Source organism: Pipra filicauda, unplaced genomic scaffold (assembly GCF_003945595.2).
Source record: "Pipra filicauda isolate LSUMZ 115617 unplaced genomic scaffold, ASM394559v2 scaffold317_size908105_pilon, whole genome shotgun sequence".
Lineage (NCBI taxonomy): Eukaryota > Metazoa > Chordata > Aves > Passeriformes > Pipridae > Pipra > Pipra filicauda.
Window position 1 is genome coordinate 652,653 of NW_024104440.1, and position 23,127 is coordinate 675,779.

The window sequence follows — 23,127 nt, forward strand, 5'->3', positions numbered from 1 at the left end:
GGACAGACTCAAGAGCTCTCCATGTGAACTCAGGTGTTCTTTGAGGTGAAAGATGTGCTGCATGGCTAATTTAAAGTCATTTTCCTATGGAAAATGAGATATTCTTGGGCTCTTGAAGAGACTATTTACTTACATCAGTTTAGTGCTGGCTAATTGCATGAATAAAGCAGAAGGACATTGCTCGTACAAACCATGAAAAAAAATCTAAATTTAAAAAATGGCAAACCATTTATCTCAGTCATGACAAGGGGCAGAAGAGAAATGATACTCAGCTATAATATATGGCACAAAATCTGTCCTCCTTGGTACCTTATCTGTTAGGTCACACACATTTTTCAATATTTATTTTCATGGTGAAATACTGAGAGGAAATGAAGCTTTCATACAAATCCCATAAAGGAAAAATATTTCGGGATAATAATGATTACACTGATGTACAGAACCACATGACCCAGCAATTCTTAAAGAGTCAGTGATTTATATTCAAGAAATATTTGAACATACAAAGCAAATACAATTTTTCTGAAAATACTCTTTATTTTCTCTTATATTCCTTGCAGACACCAGTATTCTACTTCATATGTTGGGATTTTTTTTGGCCCTAAAAGCTGCACAGTAGCTGTTACTTGTCCAAATAGCTATGGTACAGCCAGCTCCATGCTACCTTTTCATAGAACCACAATTTTTCCCCTTCCTCATAAAAATATTCACGGTGTAAGACATTCCTGTAACAGTGGAATCTGAAATCTATCTAGAAAAGAGACATCTTGTCAATAAATCTTTCATCAAATGACCACAGTAAAATCCCTGCTGAATCTTTCCAGGATTTTATCAAGTCTGATCAGAGGCTTGTTGGTGTCATTTCAGCCATCAAAAGCATTTTTCACTTGCCTGCCCTGGTTGAACAGGAGCTTGGACTGAGACACCACAATTTCCAATGTTTGAACAATCTGTGAAAGAAAAACCAGATCTGTTGAAAACCCAGATAGTGAGTTCCAGCCCAGGGAATGGTTCATGAGCTCTGTGCAAAACTAGTCTTCCATAATTAGGTTGTTTCAATGTAATGACCTGTTGAGTTGCTTCCATTAGACATGACAACTATTATTGGAAGAATGTAAAAGATCAAAAACCAGGGGACTCTGCAATGATCTGTAGAAACCCTGTTCTCATTCCTTTGTAGTTGTTTTCTTGCCATTCTGGTACAGATTTAGTGACAGATTTCAGCTCTTGTAGCAGGCCAGTATAAGCCAAGGAGGTAGTATAAAACTAAATGGATATATTAAAGAGAATAAAAAAACTATGAAACCTGTTATCTAGCAAAATTCTTGGGATAAAACCATGACCTGAAAATACAGAAGTCTTTGCAAAATGAATTCCTGCAGAATCCCTCTGGAAATGGGAAAGAACATGTTTGATTAAGCCAGTGCTAACCTTTTGAAATCATGTTTCTTTGATATTTATTCCTTGAAATAATAAAAGGGGACATGTCAGATGTTGGAGAGCCATGATGTACTCCCTTGCTTGCTACTGCCCTTTTCTAACTTCAGTGTTCCTCTCCTAGAGCAAACTTCTTAAAATAAAAAGTAAGGCCTCGTTTTGTCCTTTTAGTTGACCTTTAATACATTTGGTGGCTGTGCATTTGCACCAGTTAAATTAGAGAGGAAGGAAATTTCCATCCTTTTTTTCTTCTCTCTCAGAAAGCCCATGCCTTGGGAGGGCTGGCACTGGGGGTCCAGGTGTTACTGGACAGGGGAACAGGTTGGACACAGTTTTGCCATGTGTGAGGTGACAGGTCAGGTCCTTGGCAGGCAAGTATTTTCTGCCTTTTTTGTAAAAATGAGTAAATTACTTCCACCCTCACATGTTGCTATGCTTTGTATGAGAGCACAAAATCGTGTATAATTTCCCCCAAATTGCTCCCATGGTGATAATGGAGGAGTTTTCTCCCTGGGCACCTCAGTGAGATGTTTGTGTTGGGAATTGCGTGTTCTGTGCTGTTAATGAATACAGGGGGAATTTAATAACTTAAGGATTCAGAAATGTGCAGGGTGTCTTGGGAGCAAAGGTTTCCCTTTCAGTTCCTCCACTTCAGTGTTTGCATTTGCTGGAAGTTTGGCAAGGATCTGTGCCCTTCCACAAAGGAAGATCCTATGGCTGAAGCCTGGATGTTCCTGACAGAGAAACACAATTCACTTCATGTTTACCAGGGGATCAACACATCACTTCAGGAAAATCCAAAAAAAATGGTACCATGTTAACACACTGCAGGATACATGTTTTGTTTTAACCTATATCTGAGATCAGTACAAATAATTTTCTTGTGGATATTTTTGATGTGATGCTGAATTATTCAGTTAAATTCATGACTAATCTCTGGCTTTCATTTTCCCCCAGTCTTTATAAAAATGCCAAATAACTACTATAATTCATTAAACAGGAAACAGCTTGCACTGTATATGCGGACCTTGCACCACATGCCTTAAATCTTTATAAGAATAGAATGTGGTGTAAAATATGAGAAAAATGATTTTTGCTGGATCTCTGTGGAAAATAGAGAGTAAGTAAGAATGAAACAATTAAGATAACTTTAAAGTCCTACTTATATTCCTATCATAATAATATTGTTGCTAGCTGAATAAAATCATACTCTGGATTGCTTTTAAAGGTGTTTCATATTGGTTTTTGTTTCCTGTCATAATATTGTCTTACCAGTGAAATAACTGTCCTTGATGAGTCTGCCAAGAGGAAAACTGATTTGGTCTCACGTTGACCCCTGTTTTGTTCTGGTTTAGCATTTAATTTTCATTTAACAAAAGGTATGCTACTTAACAAATGTTTCTTACCTTAACTGACCAACTCTTGCAGCTTTTTCCCTAGTAGGCACAAAGTCCTGTCAGGGCTTAGCTCAGCTGTTACAACAGCTGTGAATATACCCCGCTGATCTCATGGAAAAACCAGAGCCTGGAAACTAAGATGTCGTGAAAACAGCTGAGGATGAGGTTTTTGAGAGAAATATTCCTGTAATTTGTTGGAACTGGGGAAGTGAAATGTGCAATTCTGACAACAGTGACAGATTTATAGACTCAGTACACTAATTAAAAAGCAACTTACTCTAATATATTAATCTATAAAATGACAGCAGCAGAGAGAGCTGCTCTGTTTTGTGCACAAGTGTGAGAACATTGAAGTGCCCTTCTCCTGTAATGCCAGAATTTTATGTTGTGTACAAAAGTCAAGGATAACATTAAGCAAGAAGCAATTGGAGGATTCCGTCCTTCCGGTGTGAAACATATGGGGAGATGTTTTGCCATAAACTGTACGTTCATGTGCAAGACAGAAAGAAACAAAAAGTTTGCATTTGTTCTTTCCTTTCCCTTTTCATTGCTGTTTTTTGTTCACATGTGCTGGGGTAGAATCCAGCTAAGAATTTAAAGCAGAAAAAACAAATAAAGCCTTAATCATATTTCCACAACTTCCATGACTAAATTTTTGCTCATATCAGTGTAACAATTTTCATGCTTTGAGATTTATCTGTGGAATTCATCTGTAACATGTTTCTTGCCCTTAATAAGTGGCACCACTTCCTTGCATCCTCCACCAATAATCTCAAGAACTGGGAACACTGAGGAGAGAAAAAGAGCATATTTCTGGTGTGCATTTCAAACACCTCTGATATTACATCTGTATTCCTACTTCAGCAATGATTTAGATGGATGTCTGAATAGATGACAAGATGACAGTTAAATGAAAATAACTGAATAATTTTGGTTTTATACAAACATCACTCTGGTTTGCATTTGAATATAGAAAAGCAGAACTTAGTATTTTGTTACACATATATAATTTAAGTCTCTATAAAGCAGAGGAATAATAATGCTTTTTGAGAAGAATGTGGAGCTTAAAAAAAATCCCAAATGATGTAGATGTTTAAGGATACGATAGTTCAATTCGTTACAGTTTTATTTATTTATTTGCTGTTTTTTCACAAAACCTCCTCGTTCCCTACCCCCAGTTTAATGGATATGTCCTTGAATATTCTCTTATAGGCATTTAAATATCTACTGAAGTTCCTAAGGCTGCAATTTGCTTGTAATCTTCCATCTGTTTCAGATTCATTGTAAACACACACAGTCAGGTCTTCAGCTCCATAAAAGCACCAAATGAAGTCAGTGCAGTTACATGGGATTTCTTCAGATGAGAATCTCGCTTGTGATATTTGTGTCTCCACTTTTCTTGAACCCAAACTTGTTTTCAGAATATAATTACAGCAGTTATTTTTCACCATTCCAATCACAAATTGATCTTAATTGGCTGGTTTTGACTGGCCTTCACATTCACAATTACATGAAAAGGATTCTTGAAATATGAGTGTGACCTTTACAGAAATGTTTAGTCAAAACTCCTTTCATAAACTGTTTTTTTCTAACAAAATGTTTACAGAAAGAAAGGATTTATTTTTAGTACTTTTCTTTTGTTGTCAGACTCCTGCAGTGGTGACACAGGGTGTTGTGCACAAGACTGTTGTTCATTGCCAGGGAAGATGTCAAGGACTGCTCTAGGTTAAAAATCTGTATTTACTTGTTAGAAAGGTCACACTTGGAGATGTCCATGTTCATTGTTTTTTGCCCTCAAATACTTCATCTTCAGTTGCCTCATTGGAGAAGTTCCTTGTCATGCATGGAGGACCAAGGTGTATGTATTGTTTGAAAGAATTATTCCACTGCATTAGTAGCCATAAACCACATACAGAAATGGGGGAGAGTTAAAGGATATGGTGTACCTAATCCATTTAATTTACTGTAAATCGTTTCACAGGATATTTCACAAATAGAAACCTGGATTAGATAAGAGCTGGAGAAGATAACTGAAGTGATTGACTTTGCATTACAATATTTTTTATGTTCAATTAGGAAGCTGCAGCAAAGTTGCATTTTCTCTAGATATCTAATTTACTTTGTAATAGTAAATCAGTAATTAAATTACTAAATGCTGACTCTGAGCAGATTTTCTGTGTGCTGGGTTTCTTTAGCCGTAAATGTCCCCAGATAAAAAGCTCGTTTGCTTGTTTTTAAGTATCTAGTGCAGGTCACCAGGAAACAGTTCCTAAAAGCATTCAGAAACCAAATCTTCCCAATTCAATTCTTCTCCAAAATGAGCTTTATAACATTTGTATTTAACCCAAAACCACTTCAAATCTGGCACTGACATTCAGAATGTCATCTCTGAGGTACCAAAGAAGCCATGGCAGATGATTTCATTCCCACCAGCAGTGTGTATTTTGTACCTTCAATATTAGTCTTCATGGTCTGGCACAAGTTGTAAGACTTTTATTACTGTCAAGCCATATAAAATCCAGGTGTCAGCTTCTTAACACTCGGAAAGTAATAACACTCCTCATCTTCTATTAAAAAAACATAGTTTGCCTGGAACAGATTTACAGAGCTTGCAGAGCTGAGTTACCACTCTCACTAATATTTGTATGTTTAACACCACCTTGCCAGGAAACTTAAATCAATTAATCTGTTTCTGTTCCCTGCAAGTGTAAAATAGGATAGCAGCTAGCGAGCATGTTCATAAAACTCTTTAAATTAAATGCACTGTATGTGTCTTTCCTCTGAAGCCTGCAGAATAAACCTTGAATGATTCATTTCTTACTTTTCAATCATAAGCTTTTGTTTCACCAGGAGTTCATGCTTCCTGTATCTGAAAATAATGCACATAAGTTGTTGTTACTGGTCAGGAATAAATACTGAAGTAAAATAAAAATAAAGACTTATACAGCTTCCTGTGTATATTTGGCACTCTAATAATTCTATGTCAGTGTCGAATGTAAAATTCAAAAATAAATGTAGATCTCACAGCAACTTAGTAAAAGTAGACCAATGGAAATGTTTGTAAATTTAGTGCCAACAAAATATATTGTGCTGCCTATTTCTGATAGATGTTGTTAAAATAAGCAGCACCTCTGTCCTTATGTTGTATGAAATAATATGTAGTATTTATGATCACTGTGGCTTAGTAGTGGTACAAATAAGTCACAGAAAGTTAATGGAATGCAAAGGAAGTGTGGTAACCATGGTAGAACAAGAGAGCAGAAGAATGAGAGATTCCATTTCCTTCAGCCTTGTACCAAATTACTCATCTTTTGCTGTGTTTGGTGTTCTAGGATGTGATGTCCACGTTCTTCCAGTTTGGGGCTTCCATCCAGCAAGAAGCCATTATCATGCTGAAGATCATGCAGGATTATGACTGGCACGTGTTCTCTCTGGTGACCACCACTTTCCCTGGATACCGAGATTTCATCAATGTCATTAAGACCACTGTGGAAAATAGCTTTGTGGGCTGGGACATGCAGAACGTCATCACACTTGATACTGCCTTTGGAGATGATGCCAAGACTCAAATTCAGCTGAAGAAAATCCATTCCTCTGTCATCCTGCTCTACTGCTCCAAGGATGAAGCTGTCTACATTCTGGATGAGGCTCGCTCCCTGGGCCTTACTGGCTATGATTTCTTTTGGATAGTTCCCAGCCTGGTTAGTGGTAACACAGAAATCACTCCCAAGGAGTTTCCTTCAGGACTCATTTCGGCAGCTTATGATGAGTGGGACTACAGTTTAGAAGCTCGGGTGCGGGACGGCCTTGGGGTCATTGCCACTGCTGCCTCAGCCATGCTGGAAAAATACTCCTCCATTCCCGAGGCCAGAACGAGCTGCTATGGACAACTGGAGAAAAATGACAGGCCCTTTCAAACCTTGCACAAGTAAGGCTTGTTGGTTTGGGGTTTCTTACCTTGGTAGTTTTCTATTCTATGTGTTTCTTGAAGGAGAATATTTTTTTTCTAATCTCATCGTGCCTTTTTTAAGCAATGATTTTCAGATGTTCCAGGAGAATGTGCAAGAGGACTTGCTGCTCTGGTAATTGTGCTCCTGGAGATGATGTTATGTGCTGTGGAGAATAGATACTGCTCTGAACCTAATGTAGAAGATGACAGAAATTGGTCTTAGAGGGTATAAAGCTGAGTTAACAAATTTGGGCTGTTGTGTACTTATGAGGTGAAATTACCAAAATGCTCTGGAGGCTGTGCCTGAATCACTTGCATCAGCAGGAACCTGGTAATATTTTAGAAGACAAGCAATGTGCAGCATTAAAGAGGATGTTGCTGGAAATTATAGAAGTATTAAATTAGTTAGGCAGTTTTTATCACCTAAGAACTGAAATCTGTCACTTCTACTTGTGAGGGTTTTGGTTTTGTCACCTCTGCTAGAATAACTGCAAAATTAATCTACATTGATCCGAACTGATATAGATATTTTCTCAAAACAGCTGGTCAGATGGGAACTGCCAAGGTTTAAATCAGGATTCTTTTTTTTTAATTATAATTTTGTTTTAATTATCCCTTTCAGACGTGATGTTCCTGATTACTTATATCCAAAAGTGTTGCATAATATATATTACACAGTAATATATTTTTTTATCTGGTCTGTGAGAGGAATTAAAAGATATCTTGCATATTTTTTAATAGCTCTTGACAATATCTCATATGGAAGTTACTAAGCAGTATTTTTGAAATTTGTTCTGACCAAATAGTGCAGATGAAGCGCTTTCTACAGAAAAACAGGATGGAATTGGCACAGGAAGGAAAGTTGGTGCTGATTTCAGATAGATTATGGAACAGTTTTAATCTTGAGTTGTATGTGCACATTTAGGTTAGGAGCTGGTTACCAGATGATGTCCTGGAACAGCTGTCCATGAAAACAGCATCTTTGTACACAGAATTCTTTAGAAGCTTTCTTAAAAGCCAAATTCTGCAAAGTATATGAATTTGAACATTTCATACACGTATTTTTCAACAGTTGTACAGTTATCCTTAAAGAGAACTTGCCTTTAGGTTTTTTTGTGTTCCCTTTCCTGTTTGTTAGCCTCTGCCTCTAAAACTGCAAATTCTCCAGAGGCATTGCAGAAAACCTGTGATTCTTTTCCTGCTGCCCCATTTGCCCCTGGAAGTGGCAGGAGACAGCACTGGGGTGGCTCTGGGAAAGCCATGGCAGTGTCCCTCATGTCAGGGCAGAGCAGCTGGGAGGCTCTCCTGGAGTGACTGTTCAACCTGCACCCAGCCTGGGAGCCTTAAAGGGTGGCTCTCAGTGCATGTGCCGGCAGTGCCAGGTGGAAGTGGAAGCTCATGGCATCCTCTCAACCAAATTCTGGACCTTAAACTGGGATCTGATCTACAGACAAGGAAGTCCAATATTAATAATTGAACTCCAGTTTCCTGTAAAAGTTAAATTGTGTTCTGTCATCAGAAGGGTTGGTGTTTAAAATACTGTGGTTCAGCTGGTAGGGGCACAAAAACTTGAACCTGTTTTGGAAAAGGCTCCTACCCCACTGTCTGGGTAATACACTAATGTAGATCTGAATAAGGTATTCAGTACTCAGCACAAGCTGTCTTTCTTCAAACAATCTTTATTTTCTCATTAAGCATTTGGACATTACTCTCGGGCACATTGTGTGGCCCTTGGGGTGTCCTGTGCAGGGCCAGGAGTTGGACTGGATGATCCTTGTTGTTTCCTTCCAACTCACATATTCTGTGATTCTGTGATTAAATCTTCATGACTACAGGAACAGGGTTTGTGAGTGTTAGGGCAGTGAGATCAGTCTTTACCAGGAGATTCTGCAGTGTGCAGTGCATGGTGCACATAGAAATTATTAATAGGAGAAGTAGTGCACTCTGGTTAATCAAGTCACTTCCCGATGTGAAAAACTGAACTATGAAGGAGAATAGATTTTTGGTACTGGAGATTCTTTGAGCTTCCCCAACACCACAAGAGCAAGAAGGCTGTTTCTAATCTAGAAATGTCAGAATTACACTAAAATGAATAAACTTTAAATAGTACTTCTTATGTAATAACTTCCCAAGACTATTCTTGTCACATATAATCTGCAAGAAAGGCAAGTGTGTGCAAGCATTTATAGTACTAAGTAATCTCTGGGAGCTGACCAGTCTCTCCATGCCAAGTTGAATTACATAAATTCATTGTACTTTCTCATCCCCATCACTAAATTGTGGGTTTCTTCTTTATGTGACAAATCAACGCCTAAATTGGGGTTTTATTCTGAAGTGTAATCTTCGCAGTTTCAGGTCACAGATAGTGCAGCTTTGTATTCTAAACTGCAAGTGTATATGTGCTGTATTAAGAGGCTGACTTGAACAAAGGATTTTGGAGCAACCTCACAATGGAAAGGGCTAAAGTAATTGGAAACAGCTTATGGACCTGGGATCTGCTGTACTGTGCCTCCCTGTTCATGCAGAAAATCGGGGTTGGAGAAGTAGGGTTGAATGAGAGGACACAGCCTGCAAGCTCAGAAGCAGAGAACTCAGAAAGCAGGGAAAAGGCTATGTAAGGTGATGCCTGAGCAAAAAAACCTGGAGAATGGAGGAAAAAGCCAGAATTTTTAGACTCCTCCTTTGTAATGACAGTCTAATTCAGCTTTAAACTGAGTATAGTATTTTAAGACTATGCCATAATTGCTAATTTGCTTGTAAATGGAAATTGGTAATGCTTTATGTGCGACTTCCCACATCTAGATAGCAATTTTCATCTCCATTTATGAAGAAATTCTATGTAAAGAAAGCCATGAAGTGAAAGCTCCTCCTCCCTCTTTCTCAAATCCTTTGAGTATTAAATTGGTTTGAAGATATATTTGTTTTGAAGCACACAATTTATCTTTCCTCTGTCACTGCAATTCTGAGATGCTTTTATTGGCTTTCTAGATCCAGAAGAAAATCAGGTTTGCTTTAGTTTTTGCAATGATTTGATCAATGTTCATTTCTGATACACATGGGAAAACTAGTTTTCCCCTGTGAATAAAGGATTTATAATAAAATACAGGGCTCATTTTCAATGCATTAAAAACATGGATATATATGTGTATTTCTATCTGTATTGATTCAGTTCATCTTTTCCTATCTGTGTAAGACCCAGATCTCCCAAGGCAGAAAACCGCTGTTGTGTGAAATACTGGAGCAGCAGGATAAATAGAATTAGCACCTCATTAATGCCATGTCAGCTGAACAAATGCTTGCTCTTTCTCAAAAAAAGGAAAACACGCAAGCAAACAAACAGCATAACACAATAACCGTGCCAGTCATCACAGAAAAGGCTGCTACCTTTGAATTGAAATGCTGCTGCTTTGTTTAGAAGAGTACTCAGGGTGTGTATAAAAGTCACGACCCTGGGAGATACATTTCACAGCAACGTTTCCAACCACACTGATCCGTACAGGAAGGGATGAGGATGGCAAAGCTGTTGCTCTGTTGCCATTATCCTCAAAAAACCAAAAAGATGTGTCTGTCCATAGGCAGTCAGGTGTTTACCACACAGGGTGCTGATGTTTAGTTACATTCAGTTCTGAAATACAGGCAAATAATAGGCAGGATTTGGAGGCCCATCTTTAAGCAGTGAAGGTGTAGGTCTAGAAACCTGGTCCCAGTCCTCTGGACAGGCTGTCACATCCTGCCCTTTCCAAGCACAGTTTCCTTTATTTGTCATCCCCGAGCAAGCAGCAGCAACGGGAAGTCCAAAGGGACAGGTACAACAGCTTAGTTGATCCTGACCTGAGTGACTCTACTTTAAAAACTAAGGGACTCTGTGGGGAGAGTGTTTTGAAATGTCAAAACAATGCCCAGCATTGCTCAATTCCATGGACAACCCCGTGGTTCATTTCCTTGTCCTTGCTGTTGTGCTGCTCTTAGGATTCAGCACAACTACAGCAGCATTCTGTCCACAGGGCAATGGCTTTGTTGTCCCTCCAGTCCTGACAGTCATCCATCAAGTTCAGTATTTTGATTCCAGCTTTTAGCATGACAGATAAATTTGCCTCTTTTGAGCAAAGTCAGGCATTAAATGGACACAATGGTTTGATGAATAATCCAGCAAATCTGTTTAATCTTTTCCTGCATACAGATCAACAGCCAATTTATAGAGGATTTGTTCATTTAAGTCAGAGGACTTAGGAACAATAAGTATCATCTTCTTTATTGTATGATTGAAGGTGCATAAATATTTAATTACACATGAAGAAAAATGCTTTTTTACCAGTAGCATATTTGCTGTGCAGAAAAACAAATGATTATTTATTTCCACCTAAGTATTTCCTGGGATATTTTGTTTGTCTTTCCCGTTTTGTGATCCCACTGAGGTTTTACTGGAGCCACTGGGTGCTCATGGGAGTGCACTGTATACAGGGTGACGATCTGATGCTTAAGTGTCATGGAGGGAAACAGCTAATTTGAGCATACTTTCAATTTAGTAATTCACTTTTGGTAGCTTTAAAGCATGAAGAAGTTTCAGGTTTTGCTAGATGTGTTTATTCTTCTCCTTTGCTACTGTGAATGCTGCTCTATGGAAACAAATTCAAATGAAAATGATGTACCAAGCTGCCAGTCCTAGATTTCACGTTAACAACTGATTTCAGACATTCTGAATTCTAATAAATTGTTATTGTCAACATGAAAAAATGAATTAGAAAATATACTCAGAAAAAATTTTGTCAGTGGCAGGATCCCACTTTGCTCCTTCATTTGTGTGGGGATTCTCTCTCATCAGGAGACCCAGTAGTATTGTAGCAATTGGATTGGTACACAGGGATGCACAAAGTCTAATTTACTGCTGATGAGCAGGTCTTAAACATTAACAACCAAATACTTGCACTTCTTTGAGTTCATGTGCTGTAATTACCCTCTTCTACAGTCAGACAGCATTTTCCATATCGTTGCATAACACAGCAGGAACTGAATGGATGAAACTGTTGTCATGTTTGTCCAAACTTGACTGGCAACAAAAGAGGGGTTGTGGAGCAAAGCTTTCCACCCAAGAGACCCACACACAGTGCTGATTTACTGACAAAGTGTTTCAAGAAAGTATTGAAAATCTGCATTTAAATTTTCACCCAGGTTAGGTCAGCTTAGGAAGCAGAAGGTATCAAGCAGTTGCTGGATTAGGGACTTTTAAATCATTATCCCCTTATTATGATAATTAAAATAATTTAAAATGAGAACAAGCGTGGTCTCTGGGAGTTGAGCAGAGCCAGACTTCAGAGCTGAAAGTAAGGATCAAAATTCAAAATATAAGTGAACCTTCTTGGAGACGTAGGTGCTGCAGACACCATCCCCTTGCAGGAAGCCAGATACACTCCACAGGGAAGAGTTTGGGATGCTTCTGAGGTGGTGCAACAAAATGCAATCATATTAGTGCTTTCTAAGAAATGTTATTGCTAACAATAACTTGCTGAACATTCTGGTGTTTTAGTCTGTGGCAGCCTCCCAGGGGCTGAGCCCTTTCTGATTTTGCTACCTCCCCTTGCCCCCCTTTCAGAAGGGCTCCCCGAGAGTTTTGTTGCTTGTCTGGCAGAACTGGGGCAAAACGAATTTCCCAGACCCAGTGGCAGTTAATGCTTTAAGGAGCAGCTGGCAGGAGGTACGAGGAGCTGGCATGACATTCCTTATTCACAGCCACTGAGCATATCGCTCCCAAAGTTTTACTCATCCATGCTGGCTCAAGGCCTAGGGAGATGCAGCTCCAAAGCAAGGGACCATTGTGGAGTTACACTCAAGAGAGTGAGGGCTGGGGGAAGTGGAGGAGGAGGAGGGTGCACGAAGAGGAAGAAGAGGCTCTTTGCATCACTTAAAAGGATTTGAATTTAGAAAAAAATTCCTACGCAGCCTAAAACATAGAATTAGTTAAAAAAGTGCATCTATGTTGTTTAATAGTGTTCTATTGCAGAGTTATTTCTATATGTACTTCAGGCCACATATTATATATTCTGCATTAAGCATTTCTTGATTTAATTTTACATAGGAAATCTGTTTCTTAACGATAAATAATCTGTCTTGGGTTTTCTATTGATAAGTATCATTCCAATTTCACGGTAGAATCGTAGTAAGGAAGTGCAGCAGTTCAGAGTCTCAAGAAGATAAAGAAGAAAAGACAGAATTAGGATTCACTTCTGCTTTTTTAGGTATGAGGCTGAGTGAACGCCAAGGCCAGACAGGCAGGCTGTCTAGATTATTAAAATGGCTGGTTTTTATACTATTTGCAAAAAAGAGAAATATTGCCAGATAACATGTTGGTTTTGAGGCATTTCATCTGCTTTAAATCTCAGTTTGGAAATTCCTTCTTTGAGGGAGAAGGGGGAGGGTTTCTTTTACAGAACATGTGTTTCCCCAAGTCTCTGCTGCCTCTCTCCTCGTTGCCTGTGGTTGTCTCAGATCTGAAACACTGCCCAATGGTGAAGAAGGCACTAAATAAAAAGTGATAGTCCCTAGTGATGGCACCTGGGGCGTTTATCAGGGTTGATTATCTCATCTGAGCTGCAGGATGAGGGCAGGAAACGTGGGTCTGAACTCCTGGCAGTGAGGGGTCCTGTGGGTTTCTGCTCCCTGCAGCTGCCAGGCCCTGTGCTTTATTTACAGGTCTGGTAACTAAGTTCTCTCCTTTGGAGGCAGCTTAGAAGTGACATGTTTTCATTAATGCCTCTGCCTTACCCATCATGTTTTTCCCAGCTGCTAATCTGTTTGGGAGCTGCAGACTAGGTGGATTTCACACTAATTATAAACCAGCCTGTTATTGCAGAGCTGGCTGAGTTCCTGAGCCCAACCAGTCCTGCAGGGTCTTCTGGGACACAGGGGGTGGGCCGATACCAAGCATGGGAATTTTTATGAGGATTCTCCTCCCTGGCATCCCAGAGAGGCAGCAGGTAGAGGTGAAGCCAGGTGGGGACTTCCTGAGCACCATCATGGATGGGGCTCCAGAGGTGACATCGCACTTGCTTTGGTTTCCTGGGATTGCTTATGAAGCTGGGGCTAGGATTGATCTTTTTTTGAGACAAAGTGATCTTTATAATAATTTATAATTTACATAGTGTCGTGTTGTTTGGGGTTTTTTTGTGTTGTTTGAAAAAATGCCCAGCACAGAATCCACTAAACCTTCTTGCTTTTGCTCTCAAATCCTTGCCCCCTTCCTTGTTACAGGAACACTCGTGTATCTTGAACGTACATCTGTCTGTTAAACCTCAAAAGAAATGGCACAACCTGCAAACATGTCTGCTGTTGTATAACATAGAAATAGAAAATCTCAAAGATTCTACTCCAGGAGGAGTTGTGGCTTTGCTGGGTTTTCTACTGTTTTCACACAGGATAGGAAATCCTTAACAAACACCCCATGGACAAGGAGGTCCATGTTTCCTGTAAGGAGGCCAGAAAGGTGACTCTGTATCAGCAATATCATATCCTAGGAAATGGTCTTCTAAAAACTGAGGTCTCTTCCTTTTGGCAAAGTCTTTGCCCATTTATTAATAGAAATTGGAGTCAATGAAATTGTGGTATAGTATTTACAGGGTAGGAAAACCCACCTTATTCAATATGTTCTGTTTTTATGGATAGGGTTAGAATTTTGTCAGGGATAAATATTGCACAGTTTTGGCATTATTCTGAAGCTTTATGTGAACTACTTGATGTTTCTGAGTCTATAAAAATGAAGTTGGAAACCTTAAGAAAAGTTTGTAACCTCGGTGTTTCAAAGGCTTGCTGTAAATACAACAACAAGAGTGTTCTGCTGTGGTGTCTCAACACTTTTCAGTTGTGTTGGGGAAAATGACAAGCAAAAAAGGATTGTGTAAATGTTAAAAGTATTTTTAAATAAATAGTAAAGGTTTGGTTCTTTGCATGATAAAAAACCTGTTTTGTATTCACTGTGAGAAGAGCTTAACTTCTGTCCCCCCCCAAAAAATTACCATTTTGAATCATGGATCACCTGGGGAATCTTACAAATTTCAGTTTGCAAAAGTTAATTAAGACTTCAGTGTCATAATACCATCACAAGGCCTCCTGCTATCATGTCTTTGCAAAGGCTGCAGCATTAATGAGGTATGAAAGCAGATTAACTACTAATCCAAGGTGTGTGCTGAATTGCCCCCTTAAAGTAATAAGCTCAAATAACCAAGAACATCATTTAGTTAAGAACAGGAATATGCATTTCCAAAGCTACTTCAGGAATGCATTTTGTCCAGTTCAGAAGCCAAAGACATCTGGCACAAAATTAATCTTGGATAAACTTAAAACTCTGTAAGAATAACATATTATAAATGCTTTCCTTACCGTACTCTTCCCAACCAGAAGCAGAAAAGCACACAGTTGTTTTTTGGAGGGATAAGCGGTTTGGGATTTTGGCCAGTGAAAGCAGAGCAGGGCTTCTGTCCTTTGCAGAGGAAAAATGACAATTCAAAAGGGAATGTAGGTTGCAGGCATTTGTTTCTGAAGAACACGGGCAGCTGATGAATTTTGTACAGAAGAATGTGCTTGGGAAAACAAGAATCTCTTTGAAGTCCTTTTTATTGTTGCAGTATGAGAAACTGGGGTAGCTCAGACTGCATCACTCATGGGTATCTTTGTATGCAGATCAGACAATACAGTTTTAAGAAACTTTTACAGATTAGGGAGTTTTTTTAAAAAAAACTTGCAAAATATCTTTCAGTACTAAATAACTGGTAAATTCACATGGATTAAAAATGTACACCAAGTTCAGTTTTTCAGTTTAGATTTGTGGTTCATATTTTATTTATTTTTTTGGGGGAACACTTGAGCATCAGCACTGCATCTTGTGATGGCCCTTGACTGGTTAGGACATTTGCATATTAATCCAAAAATATGATGAGTGGTGGTTGAAATCTAGGGTGGTGATCCTACCAAATTACATAAAGGAAGGCCTCAACTCAAGTCCAGTCACCAATATGTAGTTAAAAAGCCAAATGGACACAAAAGCCTGACGTAGTACGGGGTGTGTGTTTGGGGTCCAGCCCTTAGGAGGGGACAAAGTGCTTGGCTTTCAGGTTTATTGACATGAGGTGGTTTCTACCTGGCCCTGTCAGATGATGTGTGCATTGTGAGGGGTGTTATTTCACGTGTGTGAATTGGGAGGGAGCCTCTGAAGGAGGGTGCAGAAGTGCAGATGAAAGTATTGTGTGTTTTTACAGCACATCCTCGTTTTCCCCCCGTGGTCACTTCCTGGGCACTTCATTCCCTGGGTCACAACGCGTTTGATTTTCAGCAGCGAGTGAATGTTGTGCTGGTTCCTTACATGTGTGCACAAGTGAATTCTGTTTGGTGGTTTGTTGCCTCTCAAGGTGGCAAACAAGCCTTTTGTTCCCAAACAAGCTCTTTCACTGCTGGATGAAAAATGGAATATACGGGAAATTAGTTCAGCTGAACAGCAAAATTCTGCCAAGGGGAAAATTTTCACGCTGAAAGTCTGTCACAAAATATGAGTTATTACGATGGGAGAATTTACAAATTGCTGTCAAACCGGTGCTGAATGATGTTAAGATGGCTGTTCAGGGCAGTGCACATTTAATTATTAACTGTTATGATACAATGCCACTATTTCTTCTGGGTCTATAAGTGTTTATTTAGTGTGCTTCTGCTATTGGGATTTTCAGGCAGCTGTGTCAATACAAAGCCTTCTCCTTTGAATCTGGAGCTGAATAATTTTGTCTATACCACATTCACCAGGAGACCGTCCTACTACTGCTGCTAAAAAACCAACCATAACAACCAACCAACCAAAAAACCTCCAAACCCATACAAACATGTAAACCTGTATCATTTCTTGGGGGTCAAACATTAGTCAGTAATGTATGAAGAATAGCTAAAGTAACTTTCTGCCCTTTAAAACGCTTCTGTCTGTGGGATGGATGTCTGCACTTCTGTCTGCATCAGTCCTGGGCTGAATTTCTTTCAGTGAAATACACTGCAATGAAATTCAGTGCAATTCAATGTGATTAACTACAGACCATGGACATGGCATGGGCTGGAGGGCACATAATCTTCTGGAAGTGCTGGCATATCACCAAGACTTTGAGTTGCAGTTTTACCTTTTACCTATGGGTTAGCTCTGTCAGGGTCACACTGGTAGTGTGGAGTTTTGATTTTTTTCAACAAAATTTAAAAGTTCTCCTTCTTGTACATTTTAATCTGGGTCCATCTGGTTTTTTTTAAATTAATTTATATTAATCTATATATCTTTTGAAAACCATTGAAAATGAACCTAAATACAAAAAAGTTTAAAGCATATATGCTTTCTCTTTTGAGATTACTGGACTATTATAAACCCCTTCAAAGCTTTCATGTCTGGTTTTGGCCTTGGTGGAATTTATCCACATGTCACAACAGCATAGTGTTGGGAAGGGCTGACAGAACTCTTGGGGGCAGACAGATCAGGAGATCAGGTGCACTTTGCTCTGAGTATCACTCTAGAGAGACAGTAATATAATACATACAGAGCTGATGTAGACATGTTTAAAATGGTCCTGAAAAACTAGTGAGGTGGTACAAAATGCCAGAAAGATTATTCACGGTGTGTACAGGTTGTATATAATCTGGAAGCTGCTTTAAAAATTATATCTGCATTAAAATTCATACAAAAACAATGTTTTGCTTTGTTCTGTGCTATGAAGGGCCTTGAAGTGCTCTGACTCCTGTGCTGCAAGTGCAGGCTCTTCTCAGCATTGGCGGGATTTGGTGCATGTGTTTAATCAGTGGTTCTGATGACTGAACTGGCTGCTTATTAACTGCTGGACAGCTCATTAATTTCTCAAGGAACTCTTTTTCTTCCTTGCCTTCCAGGTTTATGATGAATGTGACTTGGGAAGGCAGAGATTTGTCCTTCACGGCCGATGGTTACCAGGCACACCCCAGGCTGGTGGTGATAGTGCTGAACAACGAGCGGGAGTGGGAGAAGGTGAGTCCTGCCCTGGGAACAGGATCTGAGGGGTGGGAGAGACTTGGGAGAGCCCTGGTAATGATGAGCAGGCAGGTTAATTAATGTCCTGCATGTCACTGCTGATATTCTGCTCTAGGGGGTTTGTCACAACAGTTCAGAAAAGATAATTTTCCCTGGTTCAATGTATATCCAAGGAGTTTTAACAGGGAAAGCAACAGATAAGCCATGTGGATTTCAGATTTCTGTGAAACACACCCTGCATTTCCATTTCTTCTTGCAATTTAGTAAAATAAAATGAATCACTGAAAAACCTCCAAAAGCTTGGTCCTCGGCTACTTAAATTTGGATGGATTTTTATATCTTGACAATTCCAGTCCTTTCATTTGCTTGATTTTGTATTTTTTTTGACATATTTAAATAAAAGCACACTTTTTTTTGGTTAAACTGAAGTTCCTGCTGAATTGGAGGATAATCCCAACAAGGTTTGCCTGAAAAATTTGTAATCTTGACTACTTCAGGTAGACAAGTGGTCTCCATAGACCTCTATATAGACTAGAAAGTGACTTAATATCAGGGTTAATCTTATATGCAAATAGTAATTTAAAAAGTTTATCATGAACATCTTTTCTTTAAAACTCCAGTCTCAGCCTGTGATTGTTTTGGCTCTGAGGTTTGTAAGATATCTGTGGTTTAAAAACAGGGAACCTTAGAAACTGCTTGTAATATGAGACTGTAGGTAAGCATACATCACTGTCATCCTTCAGTTTTATTTCAAATTCATGAAGCATGACCCTTCATTATCTAAATTCCTGCTGAAATTTATGAATTCTTTTTCTTATAGTTTTAGGAATCCATAAAATCAACTTAAAACTCCAGTTTGTAAGACTACAACGTTCTTCAAGATGATGAATAATAATGACAAAATCAGAATTACTGAAGGACATCTCAATAAATATGCTAGCCATGCAAAACCAGAGAGTAGTCCTAGATTATGCTGTGTATTTCTTTATGTTCATTTGATGCAAATTTAATTCTCTGGATAAATTTAATCCTTTCCAAATGTGTCAATTTGAATCTTTGGAGGAATCTTTTGCTCGCTAACCGTTATGAAAATTTCTTACCCTATTTTAAAATTCTTCAACGTTCTGCATATCATATATAATGTTCTGGAAAAATTATTGTACTGCTCGGAGAATATTATTAGTATGAGGTGCCAAAGGCAGAAAATGCTTAAAGAGGCAGCCAACAATACTTATGTTAAAATAATTTAAATACATTTTGTACCTTGAAACTTCTCTAAAGAGGCCATTCAAAGGACAAGGAGAGATGGGTGTGATGTTTTTGAAAAATGAGCTAAGAGCAGCAAAGAAATAGCAGATGCATGAACCAACATTATTTCTAAGAAATAACTTGAGCCTGTTTTAACCTTGCAGTGACTCCTCTCTCAGAGAATGAGGACTTGGGGCAGGTTTTGGTGTGCCTACCATGTTGTGTGGCAGCAGTGCCCACCCCACCTGCTCTGCTGGGCTCAGCTGTAGGCTGAGCCTTATGTTTGTCTGTGCAGTTTTCCATCGGGTAAATCCCTCCCTGCTCGTTGTTGTGTTTGAGGGTCTTTTAGGAGGAAGAAAAGTGGGACTGAAGGAGGCTCCTGCCCAGAAAAAAATGGATGCTTCTGCTCCTTTCTGGCCCCTGTTTCAGAGCCCTGTTGGTGGCAGGCCAGGCGAGGTGCTGGGCAGGGACAGCCGGCCCCGTGTCAGCTCTCGTGCCTGCTGCTCCAGTGCTGGGCTGTGGGAAGGGGGCCAGGTTTAATTGTGTCAGAGGGGAGAAGGAAAAGGCAGCCAAGAACAGGCTGTCACCGCCAGAATTATTCTTCTGACCACGGGCTGATCCCTGCCTCTGTGGATGAAGACAAATAAACTGAGTAATCAATTTTCCTGGCGAGCTGGGTGTAGCTCTCGGCTGTCTCGGAACACCCCACATCTCTATCAGCAGAGCATCACTGAACACTACAGTTCCTTTGGCTTAGAGACTTCAGAAGCCCTTCCCTACCCCCTGCTTAATTTGAACATCTCTCTGGGGTTGTCTCAGCGTTCTCTCCAAGTTGCGCTTTTTATCCCACATTTCTTAGCCTCCTAGCCAATTTTTTTCCTCTTACTCCTTTTTCCTTGAGCTGTTTTGCTCGATTTCAAAACTGTCAAAGCTACTCATCTGAGATCTAACATTTCCTGCTCTGAGTTTCCAACCAGGCACATGCTATTCCTTCCTATTACAGTATGGCAATGAGTATCACAGAATTGTTTTATTGAAGTTTTATTAAATGTCCTTAAACCTATACAGAAAACATCGAGTCCCAGAATCTAATTAAATTATTTTCTCATGTGAAAAACTGACAATGCAACAGTCTGTTAATCCTCATAATGTAACTAGTGTACATAGAAATTGTGAGCAGCTACTTTATTATTTATGTAGAAAGAGTAACTGGAGTTTATGTGAAAATTTTTTTACTTGATACTCTACTGAAAATCCAAGATGTATTATTTGAACTCAACTTTTATTTGGTTTTTAATCTGATTTGACTCAAATACAATTTTTCCTTGGTATCAAAATTGATATACTTGACTCAAGGCTTGAGGTTATTGAAAATTCTTTCAACCATAGTTGAAGAGCATACGTATTACCCCTTGGGAATAAGTTCCTTTTCCTTTATAAGTGACTCAGTATTGAAACTTCGAGATGGTAACTTCACATGTAAATGAGGTTGAATGAGGGATTTGTCCCATATCAGATGCTGAAAAAAGCTGGTTGGATGATAATAGTTTGAAGACTGAAAATCACATTTTTGGGCATGTTTTGCAGGCATCCAGCAAGATATTTTGACAGATCCTAAGGCAACTGCTCAAACTTCTGACACCAACATTCATATTCTTGCTGCTAATCTTGACAGGCAAAGGGGATGCTGTTCTCAGGCAAGAGATTTTTAAGAAGACAAGTTTAATCTGCTTGTTTCAGTGAAACTTGATAAATTTACCAGAGTTAACAGTGTTGCCCAAATATCACCAAAGTGCTGCAGGAACCCTGTGCTAGTGCTAAATAACCCTCAGAGGTCCAGCAGACCCAGCTGCAGCTCTCCTGTTCATGTTACCTTAGTGTGGTGTGACCTGGGTATCAACTTCGCTGAGTTGCCAAATTCACAGTCTGATGCTCTGTCTTTCTTTTTTTTTTCTGATGTGGAAATAAAATCAATCAATCTGATATTAAAATCATATCCTAGAATATAATTAGCAGTGACAAAAAATAGATGGTTTAATTAGCAGTGCATATCATATATTTTAGGTGAAGTGTGAAGGACTGTGTAGAATTTAAAGATGAGTGTATTCCATGTGTAAAGATGAGTTCCGGGGTAAAATCAATTTTTACTGCTGCTCCTAGGTAGATGCAGATAAAATTACCACGGTGGCCTGTATTCTGGGTGAATTTGTGTACTACATGGCACAATTGCTACTGAAACACCACTGCAAGAGCCAGTACTTACATCCAGGTGTATTCTAAACATAGCCTGTAATCTTTAACTTTCTATTAATGCAGGATTTAAAGTAGAACTTAATTTTGCTCTGATTAACTAGCATATGCCAGATTTACAAGCTCTGTGTGGGGTTGTACACATTTGTATCTAAGTAGGAATGAGTGGGCAGAGGGTGCGTGGTTCCTGCCTGGAATAAATGAACCAAGGTCTTCACAGAGAGCTCCATCTGGCTCCTGACATCCACCAGCACGTAGCTGAGAAAAGGCAGCTCCTGTCTCTGATGGTGGAGCTGACTTCCCTGGGTGAGAACTGAGAACATAATGACACTCGGTCAGATTTCTGACAGAGCTCTTTGTCAGAGCCCTGTGGTGATAAAAAGTCATTGAGATGGTACAGGGTGGTTCCTTGTGAAATCTCGATTTAGAGCAGGGGTTGTGATAGCTGAAGGATCCTGGTGTCTCATGATAGACATTCCCTGGAAGTTGTGAAGGGCTGCATGTATTTTAAGTAGAACAGCTGAAACTGCATGAGCTAATCCTCTATTTGCGGGTGTATCTTCTGTCGGCGGCTCTGTGGCGTAACATGATATATTCTTTGCCCACAGCAGAAGCAGCAGTGTGCTCTTTAACATCTGTTGGGTTGCCATTTTCTCTGTTCTGTCCTTGTTGCTTGGTGTATTTAGTCTTCCTGTAAATATGCCTGTCCTGACACTTATTGTCGACTGAGAATTGCATATTGTTTCTGTATCAGTGAGCTTTTGCTTAGCCCAAAGGCCTTTCCTTTGACCTTTACTGGACTGAGTTGTTTGAATTGCACCAATTACTGTGCAGCATTTCTTAAATCATGTATTCCCAAGGAGGATGGTCCCCATCTCTTTGCTGCCACAAAGGAATCACAGCTCCCATGGAAACCATAGGTTTGCTCCTGCTCTTTAAATTTATGTATTAAGAGAGGAGATGAAGGAATAGGAAGACTTTCAGACTAGCTCTTCATCTCTGGAGGTAAAGGTAGAGCTGACTGGACAGTTCTGGAGAGTTGTAAGATCTGTACTGACTGCAGAGGTAACAAAAAGTCTTTCCTTGCTGGGAGGTGGAGGAAGGGGCTGTTTGATTAACTCTTTTCTAATGGCATAATCAACTCATTAAATGGCTTCTCTGGCATGAGTTTGAACTCTTGTGCTGTGTAAAGTTATCTGGGACATTTTGCAGAACCAAAACTATGCCAGCCACTGAGGATTTGGTGAGTGCTAATTAATAATTCTCTATTGAAAAATGAGGCTGCAGGAGGTGGTAGCTTTTCTTTTTATCCTCCTGTTCATTTATAATCTCTGTGGGTCCTGTGTTTTCCTTTGGGCCTTCCCAGTTGCAGGACTGGTGTCTTCCTGACAGTGTCAGAAGCAGCCATGAGGGAAGAGTGGGACATTTGCACAGCCCATGTGAGATTTTGCAGCAGACTTTGAAAACTTCAAGGTCTTTAAGTGGAGGTCTTCAAACCACATAGGACTGTAAAACACTTCTTATTAATAAGACATGAAATTGCTCACACCATATTTTGTCTTTTAGATTTAGAGGGCCATTGTCATAGAAGGACCTTCATAAACATGAAGTGACACAAAAGTTTGCAGCAGCAGGTGTCCAGCAGGTGCTGTTTCTGGAGGGAGGGTTTTGCTTTTGTGCTTTGTACTGCAGCTGTTATTGCTAACCTGACAAACTCTATGCTTTTTAGTTATTGACTTAAACCCTGCCAAAGTAGCTCTTCCTTTTAAGTGGAAAAGTGTGTTGAAAAAATAGTAGTAAATAGCTTTTCAATAAAGCAAGAAGAGTTTGATTTT

The 23,127-nt window shown here is 39.4% G+C and overlaps 1 protein-coding gene across 3 annotated transcripts in view; it reads left to right on the forward strand.

The window, feature by feature from the left end:
• Positions 1-23,127, forward strand: part of GRIN2A (glutamate ionotropic receptor NMDA type subunit 2A) — a 172,797-nt gene that overhangs the window by 88,100 nt on the left and 61,570 nt on the right. For all 3 annotated transcript variants that reach the window (XM_027711172.2, XM_027711173.2, XM_027711174.2), the window contains exons 4-5: positions 6,167-6,762; positions 17,677-17,791. In XM_027711172.2, coding sequence (XP_027566973.1) covers positions 6,167-6,762; positions 17,677-17,791 — 711 coding nt within the window. The remainder of the gene's footprint in view (positions 1-6,166; positions 6,763-17,676; positions 17,792-23,127) is intronic.